The sequence below is a fragment of the Actinia tenebrosa genome, unplaced genomic scaffold (assembly GCF_029948245.1).
Source record: "Actinia tenebrosa isolate PJP-AT-01 unplaced genomic scaffold, QUT_ActTen_1.0 PGA_scaffold0__85_contigs__length_37466705, whole genome shotgun sequence".
Lineage (NCBI taxonomy): Eukaryota > Metazoa > Cnidaria > Anthozoa > Actiniaria > Actiniidae > Actinia > Actinia tenebrosa.
Window position 1 is genome coordinate 33812162 of NW_028292569.1, and position 24622 is coordinate 33836783.

At 36.6% G+C, this 24622-nt stretch overlaps 1 protein-coding gene across 2 annotated transcripts; it reads right to left on the reverse strand.

Annotated features, from left to right (window-relative positions):
* Nucleotides 1-997: 997 nt before the first annotated feature.
* On the reverse strand, nucleotides 998-7958 carry LOC116307382 (histamine H2 receptor-like). 2 transcript variants are annotated; one of them, XM_031717616.2, is made up of 3 exons: nucleotides 7841-7958; nucleotides 2158-3318; nucleotides 998-1358 (listed from the first exon to the last, which is right to left on the reverse strand). In XM_031717616.2, the coding sequence occupies exon 2, from the start codon at nucleotides 3176-3178 to the stop codon at nucleotides 2171-2173; it is 1008 nt and encodes a 335-aa protein (XP_031573476.1). In that variant the 5' UTR covers nucleotides 3179-3318; nucleotides 7841-7958; the 3' UTR covers nucleotides 998-1358; nucleotides 2158-2170. The 2 variants fall into 2 exon arrangements, with proteins under 2 accessions (XP_031573476.1, XP_031573475.1); XM_031717615.1 differs by lacking the exon at nucleotides 998-1358 and having other exon boundaries at nucleotides 2015-3318.
* Nucleotides 7959-24622: the final 16664 nt, after the last annotated feature.

The following is a 24622-nucleotide window of genomic DNA, read 5'->3' on the forward strand; positions in this document are numbered from 1 at the left end:
GTTTTTAGCGATATGGTGGCCACCTTGAATAGGACGTTTGCATGATGGCGTCATTTGACTCCCACTACCAAGATGCTTCGTGAATTTTCTTTCTTATTTAAATTTGTATTTCCTCATGAGAATAGTAAGACAATTGGTGCTAATTAACTGAACAAAAAGAAAGTGTGCAAGGGAGTCTGGTAGTAGAGGTCAATGACGCCATCGTGCAAGCGTCCTACTGTATTCTTGTTTTAATAAACCATTTTCTCATGGATGCGTGCGCATCCAACTTTACGGGTCACAAAACTGAAAAACGCAGATTCAGTAAAATTGAGAAGACAGTTTTATATTTAAAGATGAGAATAATCGCTTTTATGAATTCTTATCGAAAAAAAAATCATAGCAATGCATGTTAATACTCGTGTTCTGGTATCGTGGCCCGTCAAGTTTCTCAATTTTGGATGCGCACGCAACTTTGAGATAACGATTTATTGGATTTCCCCTTGTCTATTCCTTAATAATAATAATAATAATAATAATAATAATAATAATAATAATAATAATAATAATAATAACAATACTACTACTACTACTACTACTAATAATAATACTACTACTACTACTACTACTAATAATAATAATAATTCTCGCAGGACATCACGAACAGCTAAGAAAAGACCTAAGAACAATTACAAATACAGACAGGGAAGTGAACTTTCTTATAGAACGATGCCAGAAATGGATTTTAAGCCAGAACGTTAATATAGTCAAGAAGTTCTATGAATATGCATAAGCTAAAGGAAGGATTGAAAAAAATGATGAAGTTAACCAGCCTAGACTTAGTCCGCTGGTCAATGTAAACATGATATATACAGACAAATAAAACTTGCCATAATAATAATAATAATAATAATAATAATAATAAAAAAATGATAATAATAGTAATAATAATAATAACATATATGGCTTATATAGTACTTATAAACGTCTGTTCTAAGCTCTTAGTAACATACGTAAATGAATAAATAAATAAGATAGATAATATGATTATAAAGAAAAAGCTAACTTAAATAAATGAGTCTTGAGTTTAGACTTAAATAAAGATAAACTGGAAATATCTCTAATTGAAGAAGGTAAGGAGTTCCAGAGTAGAGGAGCAGCAACCGAGAAAGAACGTAGACCATAATATGACTTGAGATTATAAGCTTTTGAAGACAGCAACAAGTGACAAGACGAGCGAAGATTTCTAGCAGATTTGTGAATGGTAATGAGTTCTTGGAGGTTCTTCTTAAGTAAATGTGCTTAAGCATAAGCATGTACCTCGTTCTTAAACGCACAAATAAATACTACTGATTCACTTCGGAAATGGTTTGCTTTGGCTATATGGAACAAAAAAAAAACAAAAAAAAAAACAAAAAAAAAAAACCAAAAACAAAAAAAACAAAAAACATCAATCACGTGAAAGGACGCGAGGGAGCAAACAAGAAAAAATGCAAGGTGCTTAATTTTACCCCTTTGGTTCAGCACACGGCAAAGCCATTGGAATAGGCCGGAACTTCTCTCCCTACATGTGATTATAAACTGGACAGTAATGTCTCAATCATTGACATTAGATAAAGTGATATAGATATTTTTAGACTATCTCGGACAGATGACAAATTGGACTTTGTTTGCTTTTTCGAAAATTAAAGCCGACATCGCGCTACTTTAGATTGTGCACGCGAGATGGCAAGCTTAACGGGGCTGAAAAACGATTCATTCGCTTTGGTCAATTGCAGGTTTATTTGCTTGCTATTTAAAAAATACCTATAGTTTTTTTAAAAATCCCAAAATTAGCTACAAAAGTGAAGAGGATAAGGCAATTTAGAATTCTGGGAGGTTAAGGGATAAAAATTATAATCTATTAACCAATGCATAAAGTTTGTTTTTTAATTGTATTTTGTATTGTATTTTTACAAATTTTAGAAAATCGATTAGAACCTTGTTTTAGTTTTTATTGTTTGTACTAACACGATTTTTCCTAAAAATGACCATTTTTCTGTTAGATGCAAAATTTTCCAGCCGCCATGTCTTTTTCTTATTCTTGAAAAATTTGGCGCATGCGCGTGTGTTTTTCAGCCCCATTGGCCTGTCAAGCTTTTAATTTGATCTTACGCACATTCCTGTGAAACTAGTTACCATTATATTCCCGTTACGGTGATCGTGAAGTGTCATGCAACATTTCCGGACCTGAGGTGGTATTAGATGTCGTACAATGCCTCCCGTGGTATTGCCTGATATTTATCACATTTGCATCGTTGCTGCACCGAAAGAATTTCAAACAATTCTTTCTAATTTCTCGATTACGCCAAAAATAAATCAGTGGATTCGCGGAGGAATTCATCAGAATGGCGGTCATTGCGAAGTTGGCAGCGATGATGCCTTTGGTGGCATCACTGAAGCCGATAGCAGTTTGTACTATGACGGTTGGTAGAAGAAACACGACCAATGCTCCCAGGACGAACATGATTGTGATGGTGGCACGCTTCTCACGATCGTAAATGACCTTTGCATTGTGATCAGAAATAATCTTGTCGTTGTTTATTCTGATGTATCGGATAGTAGCAATTTGAAGAGTTAGGAGAGTTGCCAAGAGTACCACAGCAAATGTTGTGTTGATCGTTTGGTTAATGTTCTCTGTGAACAAGGAGTATTTCAGGATCACAAAGATGATCCAAAGAAGCCAAAGAAAAGCCAGCTTTCGCAGGATGTTGGAGGTGGAGACTCGGCTGGAGTACCTTACTGGTTTGGATACGGCGAGAAACCGATCATAGCTGATGAAGGTTAAGGTCAAAAACGATCCTCCAGTAGAAATGAACAAAAACGCTTCGTACCAGATGTGGATCACTTTTGACGTGCACGTTGTGGACAGGTTTTGGACCATGACTCGCCAAGTGATCATGAGCGGTTGTGTAATGAGTCCCACCAACAGATCAGTGATGGCAAGGCTGCATAGAAGAATGTTTGATGGGGTGTGAAGCTCCCGTGTGCGGATTACAAGAAATAACACCAGCGCGTTACTAAGCACCGCGAACACTGCAAATGGACAGTTGATTACTATCAGTGCGATGTTCATGGCATAGCGATGTTTGGGCGTATCGCTGATGAACACGTCCAAGCAATACATAGACGAGGTGCTGTTGTTTGATGACATCATCATAGAAGAGGGACTGGTTAACTCGTTATAGTTTGGAAGCGAGATACTGGGAAAAAGTTGCTTTTTGACTTTTTTCCTGTTTGTTTTGGATCAGTGTCTTCCAGTAGAACATGAACGATCACCCGTTTCTAATTACTAAAGTTCTAAAAACAAAGCAAAAACGAGAACGATAAGTAACGGGATAAATGACGAACAGAAGTGATTGGACGATTTGAAAGAAGAATATTAGCAATACTGACAATAAAAACCCCAGTAAGGTTTTGTCAAACAACGACAAAAAATTGCAAAACAAGATATAAAGTAAAAAAAAAAGATGATGATGATGATGATGATGATGATGATGATGATAATAATATACATTTATTGACAAGCATCTCAAAATCTCGATGCGTTTACAAATAGCGTAAAACAAAGTTAATTATTGTCCTCAAGTCGGTATGGATATTAAAAACCACTGTTGATATCCAACACCTCGGGCACATTTTTTCCTATTCGGGCCTCCTCGGACAGGTAAAAAAGAATATACATATATATAGATTGTAGATAGATCAAATACAAGACATCACTTTAGCTGTTAATCCGAGTTTCACGCTTACGCGATCATCAGCCAGACTTTAATGACTTTTACTTAGGTGGCCTATATATACACGGTCGGCGACATCTATATTTAGTGTGATTGCATAATTAAAATGATCTATCTATCTATCTATATATATATTTAGAAAACTCATTAATAATTCATGAAGAAAACACAATAGAAATCATGACCATGAAGGTGATTTTATATCTGATAAAGATTCGTCTTCATTTGCATAAACTTTAACTTGGATTTTCTCTATCAAACTTGGTTCATTTTCGTAAAAAAATTGGTACACAATGAGAACAAACATCATAAGTTTTCTAAGCCGTTCAATAATCTCGCAGATCGTGGTTTATCGGGTCTAAAACCACTCGGCTGCGCCTCGTGTTTTATACCCGATAAAACACTCCTGCTCGTTTATTAAACATTACATATATAACGCGTAAAAAGCAAAATGGAGCAACTAAACAAAAGGCAATTAATTTGGAAACCAGGCTAAGGGATAATGGATTTGGCAGTGAAGCATTGATAGTGCCGCTTTCTACCGATGGCCATAACATTGGCTCTAAAATCGGGTTAATTTTTAATTTGATAATTATGATGAAGATTTTGTAAGATACCCGAAACTGATCAAAACAAAACACGAAATTTACAATGAAAAATTGGTATAACTTACAATTGTCAAGTTTTAGTTTGGTAGCAGTGTGCGTTAGAATCGTAATCTTTTAATGTCCACAATATAAGAAATATAAGTTTCCAAACGCGGAGCTTCATTTTGAAAATACTTCATTCCCTGTGAACTTTCTTTCTTACCAGATTATCTCTTTCTTGCCCCAGTAATTCGTCAACTGTTTTATTATAGCGAGAGATGGGACGTCCTACTAGTCAGAGTTCTAGAGCCGACCTAGCTTGCTTTGACATCCAAGGTAACGTTTTCTCTGAATAAGCCTTAAAAGTATATTCTCTACTTTCACATCCCCATAATGCCTTGCGTCTTTGGAGGGTAACCAAACAAAAACCTGTCCCAAATTGAAAGGTTTCTTAATTGAATTTATGCTATATATAACTGCTTTTATCTGTACAATACTGATTATCAGTTTATTCCAAATTATTTTTGCGTGTACAGATCATCAAGAGTTTTGGTCTTACAGAAAATGTATTGACTTACGAAAAAGTTTTAAAAATTTACCTTAAACGTCTTCAAGCTTCTATCTTTTTCTGTTTTTTACTTCTTCATTTTACTTTTGGATACCAAACAAGGTATTGTCAACATTGTCTGATCAGCCTTCAGCAAAATAAGTTGGTTTTTACCCTCTGGTTACCCCCCCGAAACACGCAAAGTATTATGGGGATGTCAAAGTAGAGAATATATATTTACAAAATATACTTAAGCGCTATTATACAACCTGTCATCTTAATTGTTCTTAGAAGAGAATTTTGGTTTGATTGGTTAAATGATTCTTTGTGCCAAAAAGATAAAGGTTTCTATATCTTTTGAATAAGTTACTAAGTACATCCCTTTCCTGGTTCATTTCCTAAAGGATAAATTTCAAAAGACATACAGTAGATGAAGTGCCATTATGGATTAAGAACTGAGAGCAAGTCAACTAAAAGACAAACTGGTTCTTAGGTGTTGTCAGTTTGGCCTGACAAATTGCAATTAATAGCCTTAATGAGTTTGTTTGCGTCATGTGGCTAATCTCGATTTAGTCCATTTTTAATTCCAATTTATTCCTCCCTTGTCTTCCTTGATGTATAGGCTTCTATAAAAAGTATATATTCAAATTTCATCGAACATTGAAACCGGCAATCTCTGGGTTGATCTTAATCAGGGTATGGTTAAGTCACATATTCATTTAGAAATTAGCGTGATAGGAACCGGAGAACCCGGAGAAAAGTCTTGAAATAAAAGGAGAGATTTAACAAACTCTAGTAACATAAGATGCCGAGTATAGGACTGAATCGAACGCGAGACCCCAGAGATGAGAGGTGGAAGGCGAGTGCACTATACTATTAGTGTAAATTGGATGTTTGTTCATACTTTTTTGATTCAATCATTCTTTTCTTCTGTATTTTAGAATAAGGAATAAAATATTTCCACGTTAGAATACAGTTTGTGTATGTAGTTTTTATAAGGAACATTAGTAAGTGAAGAAGATCTAGACGAGTGATGTGTGATCAGTGGGGCTGTTGATAAAAATTGGGATGTTATGTAATCATGATATAAGAGCAAAGCAACAGCTGTAATATAAAAGTCATAAGGTTTAGTGATAAAAATGTCTTAAAATGACAGCATGATAATGTAAATTCTAATTAAAACAATTTGCAGTTTATATTTGAAAGTGTTGAAAACGTTTAGTGTAAATGCAAAGTCTCATTTTTCTTTCCTTTCCGTCGTGTTTCCCGCTCTTTTTTTAAGGGCGTTTCACTCGATTTCTGTCGTTTATTCGTTTTGGTAAGAAATCTGCCCGTATTCGAGTTTTCTCAAGGACAAGGAAACTTTATATAACGCATCTTAACTTTTAAAGTGCTGCTTCTTATTCTATACTTATGAATTTTATAAAAAGAAGAGTATTGCTTTCTAAAAATATATTGGTGTTCGAAAATCACCGGAAATCATGAATTACCGGATCGAGCAGGCATTTCTAGGGTTTTTCTTGTTCGATATTCCGCACTGAACGAAATCAAAATTAGGCCATATTAATCCTTCATAGTTATTTGAATGGGGTTGCCGTGATTGTACATACAATAATGACGGAAATTACAAGCAAATTGGTTAAGACAAACCTTGGAACGATTTTGTACCAACATTGTCCTCGTTGAGGCCATAAGATAAAACTGAATCAAGTTATATTGAAATTTCAGGTAGTACGATAGTGAGCCTCTACATAAACTGAATGAATACAAACACAAGCAGTACGCAAGAAGGCTAGGCTATTTGTAACAAACAGTTACAGATAAAAAGATTGACTTGGAAAGATAGATATCAAAACGAATTGCAAAGACGAAAATAGGAAGACAGCTTATTTAATCAAAGTCTCGGCAGACACCGAAAATGCTAAGCTTCTTTTGCAGTAAATGAGATTAAAATCAAAATCAAAATGTCCTTTTTTTAAAACGTAGATCATATGACGTTTTTGTAGTATCAAATCAGTTCTTGGCAGGTTCCTACTGTCGTTCATTTTGCAGGATTTTTCTTTTTACGAAATTAAATGAAATTTGAGTTTTGCTCTAAAAATAAGCAGCTGCGTGTGAGCCGGTTATCAGTGAAATGGGTTTACAAAAAAGTTAAATTTCACAATTGCAATCAGCTAGCCCAAGGGGTTATTTTTTTCTACGACAGTTTAGCTTTAAGAGTACTGAACAAGTATAACAGTTATTAACAGGTCTTACATTTGCGTATATTCAACTGGCAGTTTTGTTGTTAGCGCCAAAATATATAAAGTCCAATTAGGTTACTTTTACCAATTTTTTTTTTCTTTTCAAAATTTGATATGTTTTTTAGTAACATTGAATGTTTATTTTGGGGTTTATTTCAGTAAAATGTGTTTACAAAAAAGTTAAATTTCACAATTGCAATCAGCTAGCCCAAGGGTTTTTTTTTTTCTACGACAGTTTAGCTTTAAGAGTGCTGAACAAGTATAGCAGTTATTAACAGGTCTTACATTTACGTATATTCAACTGGCAGTTTTGTTGTTAGCGCCAAAATATATAAAGTCCAATTAGGTTACTGTTACCTTTTATTTTTTTTGTCTTTTCAAAATCTGATGTTTTTTAGTAACATTGAATGTTTATTTTGGGGTTTATTTACTAACGAAGAATCTAGGTATTCGAGCAAATCCATTCAAGTCAAACGCAAAAGAAAATATCATTAAGTAAAAACATCTACAAGAGACAATCAAATAGTGATACGAGAGGGTTTTTTTCGCAGTGAATTCAATCATTTGATCAGGAAAGGTTTTTAAAGAGCACAATGGAAATCTCAAGACAAAACGTTATAAAAACTAGTCATTAGGAAAATATATTAATTGAATATCAAGTTAAAAAAAATAATTTCATGTCGTGAAATTCGGAGCCGTACTTACGGTATTTCGAAGAAAAATGATTATGTTTTTATGTTGACCGTGTGTTAGCTTGGAGATGTATTATGAACACAATACTGAGTGGTGACCAGCTTTCTTGTCCTGTCAAAGTTTATCTACATCACTTATGGATCTGATCAAAATGTTTCACCCGAGCTGCCTTTTAAAGAGCTCTCATTATTCACGAGCGCTATGATTCGTCAAGCCTGATAATATTATTGTTAAACAAGGCAGACGTTACTTGAATATACACAATCACTTTCTTGCATTGCCCTAAAGCGATTTGTTGTTTTAAAACCTATATTTCCTTGGGCTGATCGTTTTAAAAAAATATTTTTTTCTTAAATTCAGTTTTATATAATGAATTGTGTTAATGATGATCAAACCATTTACTGGACTTTAGAGCATCGCCATAAAGCAGCAATCACAAAATTAGGCCTAGTCGAAATAGAACTTCATCATAACATCACCATCGTCACCATAACCTGTATTACATCACTAACCATCGCCACCATCATTCACATCACGAACTACCACTACCACTATCACTTGTATCATTGCTATCAATATACGCCACCATCACCATCACCTCCACCCCCATCACTAGCATCCCTAACCACCACCATCACTTGTACCATTACCATCATCAACACTACCAACCACCAACAACATCACTACCACTTGCATCACTAAACCTCCCACCATCACTAAACCACCAACACCACCATCACTTGAATCACTATTCTCCATCACTATCATCACCTGCAGCACTAACCACCACCATCACTTGTACCATTACCATCATCAATACTACCACCCCCCCAACAACATCACTACCACTTGCATCACTAAACCTCCCACCATCACTAAACCACCAACACCTTATCACTTGAATCACTAATCAAAACCACTATCATTTGCAGCAATAACTTTCATCGTCTCTTGCAGCAAAAATATCAACCACCACCACCATCACTTGCAGCACTAAACACCATCACCACCATCAATTGCAGCACTAATCAAAACCACTATCCCTTGCAGCAATAACTTTCACCGTCACTTGCAGCAAAAATATCAACCACCACTGCCATCACTTGCAGCACTAAACACCATCACCACCATCAATTGCAGCACTAATCAAAACCACTATCCCTTGCAGCAATAACTTTCACCGTCACTTGCAGCAAAAATATCAACCACCACTGCCATCACTTGCAGCACTAAACACCATCACCACCATCAATTGCAGCACTAATCAAAACCACTATCATTTGCAGCAATAACTTTCACCGTCACTTGCAGTAATAACAACCACCACTGACATCACTTGCAGCACTAACCACCACCACCATCAATTACAGCACTAATCAAAACCACTATCCCTTGCAGCAATAACTTTCACCGTCACTTGCAGTAATATCAACCACCACCACCATCACTTGCAGCACTAACCACCACCACCATCAATTACAGCACTAATCAAAACCACTATCCCTTGCAGCAATAACTTTCACCGTCACTTGCAGCAAAAATATCAACCACCACTGCCATCACTTGCAGCACTAAACACCATCACCACCATCAATTGCAGCACTAATCAAAACCACTATCACTTGCAGCAATAACTTTCACCGTCACTTGCAGCAAAAATATCAACCACCACTGCCATCACTTGCAGCACTAAACACCATCACCACCATCAATTGCAGCACTAATCAAAACCACTATCCCTTGCAGCAATAACTTTCACCGTCACTTGCAGCAAAAATATCAACCACCACCACCATCACTTGCAGCACTAAACACCATCACCACCATCAATTGCAGCACTAATCAAAACCACTATCCCTTGCAGCAATAACTTTCACCGTCTCTTGCAGCAAAAATATCAACCACCACCACCATCACTTGCAGCACTAAACACCATCACCACCATCAATTGCAGCACTAATCAAAACCACTATCATTTGCAGCAATAACTTTCACCGTCACTTGCAGCAAAAATATCAACCACCACCACCATCACTTGCAGCACTAAACACCATCACCACCATCAATTGCAGCACTAATCAAAACCACTATCATTTGCAGCAATAACTTTCACCGTCTCTTGCAGCAAAAATATCAACCACCACCACCATCACTTGCAGCACTAAACACCATCACCACCATCAATTGCAGCACTAATCAAAACCACTATCCCTTGCAGCAATAACTTTCACCGTCTCTTGCAGCAAAAATATCAACCACCACCACCATCACTTGCAGCACTAAACACCATCACCACCATCAATTGCAGCACTAATCAAAACCACTATCATTTGCAGCAATAACTTTCACCGTCTCTTGCAGCAAAAATATCAACCACCACCACCATCACTTGCAGCACTAAACACCATCACCACCATCAATTGCAGCACTAATCAAAACCACTATCCCTTGCAGCAATAACTTTCACCGTCACTTGCAGCAAAAATATCAACCACCACTGCCATCACTTGCAGCACTAAACACCATCACCACCATCAATTGCAGCACTAATCAAAACCACTATCATTTGCAGCAATAACTTTCACCGTCTCTTGCAGTAATAACAACCACCACCACCATCACTTGCAGCACTAAACACCATCACCACCATCAATTGCAGCACTAATCAAAACCACTATCATTTGCAGCAATAACTTTCACCGTCTCTTGCAGCAAAAATATCAACCACCACCACCATCACTTGCAGCACTAAACACCATCACCACCATCAATTGCAGCACTAATCAAAACCACTATCATTTGCAGCAATAACTTTCACCGTCACTTGCAGCAAAAATATCAACCACCACTGCCATCACTTGCAGCACTAAACACCATCACCACCATCAATTGCAGCACTAATCAAAACCACTATCCCTTGCAGCAATAACTTTCACCGTCACTTGCAGTAATAACAACCACCACCACCATCACTTGCAGCACTACATGAGATTCAGAGGGGTCTGGAGTTGATGAAAATTCGGCTTTGATCTCTTTGTTCATCCCGTAATTGTTATGGCAGATTTGCACCTAAATAGTTATTTCTTTTTTTATCACTTTAGTATAAAGAGTAGAAGGAATAAGAATGAAAAGATGTTTCCATGAATGTAGTCTTTTCCTTTCTTGGCGGTAGCTTCAAAAAAGGCTAATCCCAGCTGTGGGGTCATCCTAACTAGCTTCACCTAAATGGCATGTGATAATTAGTAAACAGACGCGACACTTTGTGTGAATGCTGACCGCCATTTGAAACTGAATGGAAAAAGTGACAATATTTTTGACAAGACCGTGTATAACGGATATTGACAATTGTTATGGTTTAGTATCTCCGGACAAAGGATTTGATTTTATCTGAAAGATATTCTAGATACCATACGCCAATTATGGAAAACCCTTTAAACATTGAAATAAAATAAAAATAAAAAATAAAAAAAATAAAAAAAAGGAAAGAAAAACATACGAAGGGAGAATAAAGAATGGTCAACCTTCAAGTGTTATCGATACCCTGAAACAACCTCTAGGTTGCTCAAAGTGTGGCTAGTCAGCCGGGCTAGTAACTCGCACATCGAATTAGATTTTATCTTGTTAGGTTTTGTGGAGGGAGAGAAACAGGAGAACTAGTATTTATGATGGCATTAATTATGTGAATAATATTCTAACAACAATGAACTAAATTGAGGGAACTGTCTGAAAGTGCTTCGAGAACCGAGAGAGTGTCAAGACTGACCAAGAGAGTCCATATGTATTGGTGTTGGCAAAAGTGGATATGAATTATTGGCGAGGCAGATAAGATGGGAAAAAAATTGTGTCTGTGACAAAGGACATCAGCTTTATGCAAACAACAAATCAAAGTATTTGTATATATGCCAAACACACACACACACGAAATCAAGATCCATATGAATTATAATGACTACAGCAAAGGTTTATCAAAGAGATCTTTGTTTTAAGATAATGAACTTTTTATCTTCGCGTTTTCCGCGGAAGTTAATCAGTGTTTGTAGATCATGGAAGTTGGTCCAAGCAAACACCGGCTTAAATGTCAGATTATAATTACGGGTGTTTTTCAATTAATGGGTTCTGGAGATATTATTTTACGAGGAGCATCTGCCTGGGAGCTTTTAGATGTCATACTAGAGGTCATGTGATAAAAGTTCACAAAGGAGAAGATTCGAGAGAAAGAGGAGAGGACAGGGGTTCAGTAGTAGTCAAAAAGAAAATCTTGTTCTAAGAGAGCCGAAGAAAGAAAGAAAGAAAGAAAGAAAGTGAAAGAAAGAAAGAAAGAAAGAAAGAAAATAAAATATTTTTCCCAATCAAGAAACTTCTTTTCTTATTTTGTTGAGCGATCAAATCCACCAACTACATTTTTTAGTAAGTTTTTTTACTAAGATTTCGATGAATTTTAACCGTTTGACTAGTCCTAGCTACATCACTGATTGATGTTTCTTTTTAGCTACTAAACGAGAATCCATCAGTTCCTCAGTAAAACCTAATCCTATCAACTTCCCTTGTATATCAACGAAACTATAAGTTGTCTAATTATCGTCTCTTTTATGTGTTCCGCACATCAAACACTAACAGTGCTATTAAGAATTAGTCAGTCATTATCCAATTCAATTGAACTGCGAGTTATCAAATTTATCCGTCTATTTTTTGATATCGTGCTTTAGCTAGGCGATGCGCCATTTCTTTGAAGGGAATCTTTTAAGAAAGTAGAATTGCGGCTCAATCTTAGGCGGCTTACCCTGCAAACAGATCTTGAGTCCTTACCCAACGGGCTCTGTTTTGCGATTGATCACCTTCGCGCGCGCGCCATATGTCGGCTTGCTGGTCGCCGTCAGTGAAGCTCGCTTCTTCAAGGTATAAATATGAACAAAAATCCTTCAACAATTTTTAATTGCCGTCCTCCGTTTACTGCTTTGTTTTTGAGCTGTACGTAAGAAAAGTAGGCAACCATTTAGAGGTTTTTAGAAATGCATAAAGTTTAGACAGGGTTTAGAGTGCAATGTTGTTTCTTTGTGTGTCATAAAATTAGGTGCTCGTAAAAATCGAAGTAAAAATTTCGCGCATAAAGACTGTACCTGTTTTTCAATTAGAGTCGGCTAAGCGAGAGCCTCTCAGCCCCGTCTACTTGTTCAGTTGAATTTATCCCGTAATAATAATTTTAAAAAATTGTCTACACTAAGCGTTTTCGAATCATTTACGCCTGTTCACACGTATCTGTTGTTTTTTTTTTAAATGCATTTTTGGGCCAATCTGCAAAGAAAAAATTTCGTTAAGAAAATCCCTCACCTAGTTCACGTTTGGAAGACTGAGCACGACCTCACTTTAACTCCAGGTACCCACGCAACTACAAGACAACTCAAAACAACGCCAAGGTCAGCTACAAAAAATAGACACTTAGAATCTAATTATGAATTAGGAGAATCGAATATAAAGCATTTAATATAATCAATGTATAGGCCGTCTTATTTAAGTTGGTCGATATTGACTTGCGTGAAATAAACATATCTATGTATGTCAAATTGCAAAAATCTGTCGATATAGATGTGCAGTAAGTTTACGCATGGCCACAGTTACATAAATGAATAAATTAAATGTGAACATGTGGTAATGCGCATGCGAGCATCTTCCAATGGAACATGCGCAATAGAAATACTAAATGATTATTAAAGTTATTCATATCATGTCACTTTGGACGATACAATTTCTGGTAACCGACACTCGACTCAGATGACAAAAAGATAAATTGTTTTTACAAGTGTTTTTATAAAAATAACTATTCGTAATTTAGACCCGCGAATTATTAATATAAAGCGATACTTCTTGTAAATGATACATTGATATATCGCACTGAAAAGAAATTGTTGACTAAATATAATACAACTCATATTGCTCTTTTTTGTCACTTTGCTTTACAAAAGTATGGATTCTAATAAATCATCGTGAAGCCGATTTTCCCGGCACTTGAAATTGTCAAAATCCTACTTTGGCGCTGAGGGCAAAGTTTTTGTGCATACAGACAGATGGAGACTAAGTATAATTAGCCTTGGGTGGTTTGATCTTTTGTCATTAGTTCTATTCAGGGTTGAGCATCGTGTAACACCATTATAGAAAATCTATCCATGCAAGTAAAATGACATACAAATCTTCGTCCGTCGAATCAGTACAGTCTTCTTTTCTCAACCATCAATCTTGGGGAAAATTCCCATTACATCATTTCACGTTGTTTCTTGATGATCGTCGTCTAGCCCGGTTCACTTTCTTTCCAACTTTCTTTCTAACACTGCTAATTCCTTCCAGGATTTCGTACAATAACGTGAAATACAATAACACTACAAGAAGTTCAATCTGCATTGCCTCCATGTATTGTTCGTCTGCAAAACCCTTTCCCCAACTTTAAACTTGTATACTGACTGACGTTTCACATTACCAGCTTAGAGTTACCGGAATTACTTTAAGAAGGTACAGCAGTAAATATCGGAGAATGTTCTCAGATGAGGGTTAATTGGAGCACTTGACTTGAATTTGATATAACTTTTATCTTATCTACTGATTGGACGATTGAATGACTCGCTAAAGCAGTCTGTGAAGAATTTCACTGTCATCTTTCTTGGAGGGAATGATTGATTTGGAGGTAATAAAATTATTGTTAAAATGAAGTGGACTTGAAACGGCAGGAAAAAACGCAAACAAGACATGAGTTAGCAAGAAGAATAAGAGCGAGAAAAAAATATTCTGGGTTTTTTGACGCGTACAAACATTAATCATAGCGTGAATGCATCTGCATACAGACGTTACACTTGGTTCTTTACACGGTTCCAAGAACAACGGAAGCTGAGGCAGCCTCACATTTCCTACTAGAAAAAGCTATTCCATATTTATATAGACAAATGCATTCTATATCATAGACAAACCATTTTGTTTTGTTATAGAAATTGAATTATTGGCGTAGCGAGGTCTCGATTAGAGGAGGCAATGTACCATTTTCCCGCCAAATCCAAAGGAATCCCGCATGAATTAATTAAATTTTGGTGCCGAAAGAGAACTTTTGGGGGCACGTTGCAGAACCCTCCCCCCTCCCCCCTCCCCCTCCCCCTCCCCCTCCCTGCCCTAATGCACAGAATTGTAGGACTTGTAAGACTTTTAACAAAGGAGGATTTTTACCTAGCATGCTTTGCGCGCCTCGACCAACTATATTATCACTCTGAAAAGTCACGTGATCTACTCATTTTCGCTTTGATGTCAATGCAGAAACATCGACTATGGACTCGACTATGGAGATTATAGACGGAAATCGTGAGCCCTTTTCTACTTCAGATCTTCTCTTTCTCTGCTGTATTATCCATAAAAAAGGATCAATAATTAGCCTGAATTTTCTGGTATTACGTGTTTTAAATTTGTGACAGTTATCAGCCATCTTTCCATGCATTTTCATTGAAGAAAGAAGATTTGCATCGTTTTGAACAACGACAATCTCGATTTTCCGGAAAGAAGGATCGCTTGTGAATAAAGTTTTATCTAGCAGCTGTTGTTCGAGGTAATATACAAAAGCCATGAAATTTGTTGTTGTTGATCTACCCTTGAGAAAAATATATAATCTACTTTCTTCGATCAAGTATTTCCTTCGAATGTTTTGCCTTTGCATTTGAACTTTTAAGCTTTTTGTAAAATTACACTATCTGCACTGTGGAATACTATAGGTTTGGCTTTCTTGAGTTGAATAAAATTAGTTTCTAGTGGTTTGACTATTTATTCGTTTATAGTTTGTTAGATTAAGGAAATTCTTGAATTATTTGTCGGGCTTGTGACACGTACTGTGAATAAAAGTAAGCTTAAAGCTTAACCCTTTTTCCTCTTTAACAAAACTACCTTCGATTGACTTAAATTAAAAAATTATATAAAACATTTTACATTGTCGTTGTTAATATATGAAGTGTACGTTTGAATTTTAAAATCAAGATTATCAGAATTGTATGCACCGTTCTCATAATGGCTGAAAAGTGCACGAAAACGAGGTCAACCAGTCATTAGTTTGCAATAGAAGATATAAAAGCACATGAAATGCGTTTATAGAAGGAAAGCAAAGAAAAGTATAGGAATTGACTTTTTGTTTTGACCTGAATTCGCGCTATTCACCTTTATTTTGAAATGAGCAGCCTTGCTCAGCCTTGCAAGATGACTGGATGGCCTCGTTTTGGTGCGCTTGTGAGCCATTATGAGAACGGTGTATCGGCGCTGAAATGCGAGACACAAAAACGTCCAACCAACTTGTCGCACAACATTTTTGCGGTGCAAGTTCGAAAACAATGTTGCTGGTTTTACAGCCTATCTATCCAACTTGTCACCCAACATAATCATTTGTTGCAAGTTGGGAAAACTTATTGCGAAAAGTAGAACGTAGATCAACTTTCTGCAACAAATTTGCGATTTGTTCATCACTCGTCCAACCGCTTCACGCAACATTTTATGTGCAGTTGCGGCCGCCATCTTGAATTATGTAGCTTGTAGCCAATCAGCGTGCAGAATATCACCGTGATAGTCCCAACGCGCAAAGCATTTTAGGTAAACATCCTCCTTTACTTTTAACCAAGTCAGACTATAATACGAGATGCGTGACACGGAAATAAATAATTAGTATTTACTGTCACTCAATATTCTCATCATCGCTATGGTGACCATGGTTCATTGAAACTTTTTGTTTGAGTGCTATTGATAATAAAAAGGATCTTATCATGATAAAAAAGTACGATATCAGTCGGCAAATAATTGGATAATTAGGCAAATGGAAAAAACCTGTCGACTCAGAGCCGTTGCCTAATTTTCATCTTTCAATGATGCCTGGCATCATTATTGATGGTTGCAAGCATTCCCAAGAGAGTTAAAAGACAAAAGCATGGCGGCCATTGTGGTACAGTTAACAATGGATGCTAATGAGAAATATTCTGTTAAATGGCACCAACATGGCCGCGATGACGTAACGTGCAAACGAAGAATGGCCATTCATACGGGCGAAATAAGACAAATGTTACCTAAGGTGCATCTTACATACACATATTCAAGGAAAAAGATACGATCTGTTCTAAGTTAAGCCGCGTCTTCAATAAGACGTAAACATGTTCTTATGAACGGCACTCGTGTCAGTTTTAGCGAAGACGCGAACGCAATATGCGCATGCGCTTTTTCACGATACTCTTTCCCAGGAACTTTTGTCAGCTCTGCCTCTTTATATAATTTTATGTATCATTACTTAGCTTATAATCCAGAATATATGTGGCTTCCCTCCACCTGGGACAAGCTGGTTGTCGATACCACCCGACTGAACGACACTTCTTTATCTGCACATCTCTGCAGATATCATAAAAATACGAATGTTAAGGAAGAAATCTTTGCGCATGTCAGTGCAGAAATGGCAATAAAGAGCACAAAGGTTGTAGATCCTTGGAATAAAGCTAGTGTTGCTCTTGTGAGAAAGGAGGAAAAGGTAAGAAAAGAAGGAGAAAGGAGAGGAATGGAGGAATACAATACAAACCTTTCTGACTGAGGAGCTGACGGAAGAAGCCAAACAGAGCGCCAGAGAACTGCAAAAATGGTATCTTCAGGACACAGATTTAAAGAAAAGATTGTTGCAAATGGAAAAAAGGATAAATTAAAATTAGTATAGGTTAGCGTATAGTTTTTCCAGGATCAAATATCCTCGTTTTCGTTGTATATATAGTTGTTGTTAGTAGTATTGGTTTGTGTTCTGGATAACAGATCTACCGACGGGCAGGAGGCAAGAGTTAATAGTAATGGTATATCATTAGAGCGGTGTATCTGCGACCCTGGTATCATCTAGATGTTTTCTTTTTGACTTCCGTTAATTAAACATTTACTAGCTCACACCCTTTTAAGTTGATGGACGGAAGCCAGAAACCCAAAAGCGTTCCGAGTCTGACATTAAAAAGATTTATAAGAATCGAAAAGTAGCGAAAAGTGCCTTCTTTGAAAGCCAAAAAAATTGAATTTAACTTTATTCAAGACTTGTTTGCATCTAAATGTTTGACCGACTAGTTGGATTTGACTAAAACAATTAGTCCTCTTGCTCTCATTGCCTTCGGCCTTATGGACTATTGACTCATATAGTTAATTAGTGCTCGAGGACTAATTGCTAACTAGTTCAACATAGATTCTTCGTTGCTTATTTACTTCGATGAACTTTCTTCCTATGTTTTTTCTTGTCTTTGCGCAACTGCCTCGCTGTTGAGCGTACATCAAAGTGAGGCTATTGGCTCGAGCTCGTAAAAAATAATAAGTAAGATATATAGACTTTCGAAATAGGCTGCGAATAAATAGTTTATAAAAACTTCATGAATCCACTTATTTTTCTCAGCCGAAGAGGACTAAATTTAAGAACCACGAAAAATTATTCAACCAGAATAGCACCTCAACGACTTGTGGGATAGACACATTCAATAGCAATTTACTCTCTTTTTAGAATAGAAAATATTATGGATGCATACAAATGAGATGCAAAATGAGACAGCAAGTATATCATATCGACCCGATAGCCTCACTTATGATTCCTAAATCGAAATATTATCTCATTGTGGGCTCAACTGTACTTTTTTTATTCTAGAGGATGCAATTTTCTTAAGCTTCACAGGAACAGATGATGTTTGTTACTATCGTTATAGATAGGAGACCAGTTTTTAATTATAGTTAAAAAGCTTCTTGCGGGCTTAAGCATCTCTTTATGAAAATCCACCTACTTAGAACAATGACTCCATGTCGAGTTTAGACTTGATATGTCCATATACATTTAAAGTGTTTTACTCAAGTCCAACCTCGACTTGGAGCTATTGTTTCCTATGTCAATCACTCAAAGGAGTTCACGATCGCAAAAGTTCTGTTCCATCGTTGTCAGTCAAAGGCAGAAACAAAGCAAGGATTCTCTGTTTGAACACAAGATCTCCGCGCGACTTTAGTGATTATATAAATAGCACCGCAAATGAGATAAGCCCATGATTTCAAGTGGTTTGCTTCTTCACTTCATTTAGTGTATTTTCTCTAAAATAAACTACATAATTACGAAGCGACCAAAACGCACTACCTGTGGTTCGTTTAATTTTAAGTTATGTTTTTATATTCATCCCAAGCAATCTCAGCTAGACATAAGAGAGTTTTAGATTGACTTTTTTTCTCCCCGCAAACGGCAAACGTGCCAACGTTTTCATAGTTTTCCTTTATTTTACTTTACCTTTTACAAACCTTCTCACCAAGCGCAAATACTCTTTTGTTTTTCTACTACTTGGACATTTTTGCGATACTTTTTCAGTAATTTATACGCTTTTTTTACTGGTCAACTGACGTTTCACGTTTGCCGTGAAAGTAAATCTAAAACTCTCTATAAACTAGACATTTGTTTTGGTAACCCTAAAATTGAGCTCCTGGACTTATACCCCCTGATTGGTTCACTTCATAAGCCTGAAACGCGATCTCCTTCTTAAGCCTAATACTCCTTATCTAACCGTGTGGTAGTTAAGCCACCTTGATCCATTCTTGGATGACATGAAATGGATAAGATCTAATCTTAGCCAATCGTTGCGGTTTTCGTGATGCTTTCAGCAGCCGTCGGTTTGTGTAAGCAGTTTTTAATCAATCACTGTCATTACCATTAAGTAAGGAAAATCTCCCTCTTTGAAGAGTTCAATTGCAATTTCTCATAAAGCTGGTTAGGTTAAAAACAGTATCTCGAGGAATTCGAAAAGTGAGATGAAAGAATAATGAGAAGAGAAAGAAAGAAAGAAATTAAAAAAGAAAGATCGAAAATGGGAAAAGAGTTGAAGAGTTCAATTGCAATTTCTCATAAAGCTGGTTAGGTTAAAAACAATATCTCGGGGAATTGAGTAATGAGAAGAGAAAGAAAGAACGAAAAGGGTAAAAGAGGACTGAAAAGAAAACAAAGGAAAGAAAGGAATAAAAGAAATAAAGAAAGGAAAAAATAAAGGAAGAGAGAGAGAGAGAGAGAGAGAGAGAGACAGAGAGAGATAGAGAGCGAGTGAGAGAGATCTCTCTCTCTCTCGTCATCTCCTCTCGCTCGCGCGCTCTCTCTCTCCTCTGCTCTCTCGCTCCTCTCGCCTCCCTCCCCTCTCCATCCCTTCTCCCCCAGTACAACACAGCTCCCCACCCACAAAGAAATGAATTGCTGTCGAGCATATTATTATTCCGATTCGACTTTCTGTGGTTTTCCCCAGAGATAGACCACCAGATGGTCTTTAAGTGCTACGAAATCCTGTATCATTCATGTTAAGTGTGCCTTTACTTTAAGATATGGACTTTCAAAACTCAAGGCCCCTCAGACGCTTGTTTGTCCTTTGTCTTCATAATACACTCTAACATTTTCATCTAGAACCTTTCTCATACCAGAAAATCTTTTACCCCTTTTGATTATGAAACGAAAGTTCTTCTAATTCATTAAGATAGCTAGAATGAATAATTCAGTTCTGGCGTCAAACTGATAATATGTTTTTCAAAACAATACTTCTCATTCGCTGGGAGGTTAATCAAGCCCGGTATGATAGCGAACACAATTGGTTAAAAAATCTCATATCAACCGAATAACGATCGGAAACAAAACAAATAACCAATTGATGCATGAGTTATTTGTTCCTTAGGCGCTCAAGAGTCAGCTTGAAAGATATTCTAGATTTAGAACGGCCAGCCGCACAAAATGTACACATACAAAAGGTACTTCAGTGTTTTGATTTTCAGTTAGATTAGATGGACGACTTTCAGTCAGACCTTCTCCTTGTCGCCATTTTGTACCTTACGTTGCTCTACGAAATTCTAGATGGACTGAAGAGAAAAGAGCTTGAATTGAGAGACAGAAAACAAGAAGAGCATCCAGAGACGAGTATTATGTCTTGTACAGGAAAGGGTAGTCTTGAATTGACTTCTAAATTTGCCGGAAATTACATTCAGGGCAGGCCAAAGGCAAATACTGCTTACTCAAGGTTTGGTCATCATGTGACTAGCAGCAGACGTTTTGTACAGATGAGAATTGTCAGCCGAAGTTGATTTTGAAGTTACTGAGAGAGAATTGTAAGAAACACTTCATCTACAAACCTTCTTGTAACACTTATGGGAATTCCCGAAGCTTTCAGTCATTTGTTGATGGCTTTGTGATAAGACGAAAAAACATACCGATTCCACTTGAATCTGTATGTATTGGTAACATATCAGAGAAGTGAAGAAAAAAAGAAAAGAAAGAAAGAAAGGAAAGCTATGACATCTATGATAAAAGTAGCACTCGACTTTACAGTTTAAAATATTCATTCTGCATTATTACTTGGAGCTACGAGTTTGTTTTATGTTTGATGAGTTTTGACGCGTACGTTGATGTTTTAATTTGTTCTTTTGTAACATGAATGGGAAAGTAAATGAAGAACATATGCGCGAAATACGTTAGCGTATTCAATTATTTTATTGTAGTTTGATTACCTGATAGCTGAGGAGATATTCCTAGCAAATATTCATTATTATCAAGTAGTGATTATTCTCTAAAGCTGCCTGACACTCTTTGTTTGTCTATTTTTATATCTATAACTGTTTTTTTTTTAGTCAAGACAAGAAACCTTGTTTGATTCTAACAAGCAATAGGTGCATCTGATGTATAACAAATTATAATTATATATGGTACTCTAAAAAGGAGGATCAGCCGACAGCATATTTTGCTTTGATGTATTTTAACAATGTGTTCAGTTTACGGCATCTCAGTTCCGTTCAGTGGAGGCCAAATGTAAAGAAGAAATTAGTCATTTTGCTCGACATAAAACAAATGCAAACAGTGCTCATTAGAAAAATGTTTCAGCTAATGACAGCTGCAAGCAATTATTCTTGTCACTAATGGCATGAAAAAATTGCAATTTGATAAAAAACTAACTATTCGGACTTTAAAGGGGGGAAAACTTATCCAAACGAAAGAAATTCACAGATGAAAACAATATGATGTTGTCAATGGATGGGGCAACCAATGTTTCATATGTTTTAGCGCCACAATGATACAAGAAAGTTACCGAATTGAATGCAGAATAAAGTGGAGTCATTCTTTAGTCCCATGTTTTGAAAAAGGACGGAAAAATAATAAAGCTGTCTCTTAATTAGAGCAATGTTATTGATACAAACGAATATTTGGATAATGCTAGGAAATTGTATGACCTGATATAGCAGTATCAACTTGCTAAGAGGACCAAAAAAATTGCACAAGAAAGTTTCTTTTTCCTTCTCCTTATCCAGTTTTGAAAAAAGAGAAGCATATACTTCATAAGCCATGCTTTTACCCACACTAACGGATATCTTTCCTAGACAAACAGAATGGCAGCTGGCGAGAATATTTTCTTTAATTAAGAACGTACAAATTTTGGTTTTAAATTTTTGAAGATTTAAATCATTTTTGATTTGCAAATAAGCACATTATTTTTGTATTCAATCTTAAACAACTTTTTTCGACTACAGAAAATAGACAGGAAAATTTTTGTCTTGGTTGGTTCTTGCTTTGTCGTTTTCATTTTCACTTAGGCTATTTTTACCGTGCTGGCGGAAGTTCTTCCCTGCTCATTTATTATTCTTTGCTGTTGTAACGTTTGATTTATTAGTTTACAACCCCATGGAGTGTCTTTAACTGATATCAAGTCGGATGTAGAGTGGCAACTGCGATAGCCAACACAATGGCTACTTGAGATTCATGACACGTGACATGATTACTCAAGGAATTCGAATTGAATCTTTGTGAACATCTTGTCAATGCCGAGAACACGCGGATTATATTCGTTATAAATAGTTATGAAGTCAGAATAACAGACACTAACGATCATGAAATATTAATTAAACCAAAACACTTCACTGAATTTTTAAATCCTATCATGAAACGATCTTAGCAAAGTAAACTAATGAACTGAAAAACATTTTTTTCAATACCGAAATAAAATCAGTACAGTGACGACAGTGAATATAACATAAAACGAGTAAAACGGCTTTTTCCGTGCTCGGTTTAGTAATGAAGCACGTAGGAAGTGGCGTAAGCATGAAAGAGTAGTTACGGCGCTTCCTAAGTGCTTTATTCCCGATCGGAGCACGAAATAAGCCGTTTTGCTCGTTTTATGATATAGTCACTGATTTTATTTCGGTATTGAATTTATTTACGCACAAAGAAAACTAAATGGTCGCAAGATCTGGCAGAATTTCGCGCGCACGGATGGCGTCAGCACTGTGCTCCGTTCACTAATAAAGTACAGTTTTCGACCAAATAGCGCGCGCGTACTATCTTTACTATATAATAATATTTCATAGTGCGACGGTAGTTGTAGCAAAGTTTATTTCACATTATAGTAGGTGAATGATAGTTGAAATTTATTCCTGTGTAATATCATGAACAGTCGCAATCGTTGTACAGTAACAATAGTTGTTCGACTTCCTGTGGCTTAACCTGCATGCATGTCTAATAGAATCTGCAGGCCCAGTGTTTCAACTAATGGAAAAAGAAGATCGTATCTGTTGTTTAAATTTTACATCAGGTTTTTTGTAAAAATATTTTGTATATATCGTATTGAAATCAAAATAGTCTTGTGAATTTATTCTTCTTCTAGGAGTGGTCATCATCTCTATAGTAAACTACATGGGACTGCATAGTGCACTTCATTTAAGACGAGCTTTTTACTTACGGTTATCTAGATTACCTTTTGTCGAGGTTTGTTTGCCTCATTCCTTCTCTGTTGACCATCATTCCTTGCGCGAAAGTTCGCATCATAAAACTGAAAGAAAGAAGCAGACAAACACAAATGAACAAACGTAAACAAACAAAACAATGAGCGATAATGATTGGGGGGGGGGGGGGGGACGGGGGGATTAATTGTCGTCGAAGACTAACACGTCCTTTTTAAAAGACTGTGTCGCTAGAACCCAGTCTTTTCTGGATTTGCGGCATGGAACGCCTATTCATTATGGCATGATATGCTTATAATATTTTTCCAAAGAGCCAAGATATTTTATTCTTTAAAACGTTTTGTGAGTGGTGTTCTTCAGTCGTGACTGTAATAGAGGAAAATCAAAGTTCATTGTCCAAGATTATCAACAATTACAGTAACTACTGGGTTACAACATCAAAGCTTTTACGACACCAGTAGTTACTGGCTTACAAACATTTATTTACGATTACAGTAATTACTGGGTTACAAAATCAAAACTATTACGACTCCAGCAGTTACTTGCTCACAAAACATGTACAAATGCATGTGAATTTCGTGTGAAGAATCTACACAGAACAAATGAGTATGGAAACAAACATATCTTATAATTCTGCCATACCACTGACACGTGCGTGTTCGGTCGGCGGCGACCCACTCAAAGCCAAAAAATATCTCTTCTGCGGCCAGTGATTGCTTTAAACTTATAAAACGATAAAACAAAACTTCTTTTGAGTAAATAAGGAAAATCGGGTCGAAAAAGGCAGCATAAAAGTTAAAACAGACACTATAGTATTGGTATCACTATACGCTTCGCCAGTCAAACTCTTACGGTCGTCAAGGAATGTGAAGTTGGCTTGCCCATCACGGGCTTGTTGCTATGGGGCAAAATATCACCTGATCAATTGCTGCAAATGGCCTATAAGTACTGGGTTACAACGAACGAGGCGGGTGCCGAGGGGTACTGAGATCCTATCCCCAAGCCCTCTCCTATCTCATTATCATACAGGTTACCCAAGAGCTAATGAAAGTCAAG

Coding starts and splice junctions, on each gene's coding strand:
- LOC116307382 (XM_031717616.2), bottom strand. CDS start 3,178: ATGATGATGTCATCAAACAACAGCACCTCGTCTATGTATTGCTTGGAC.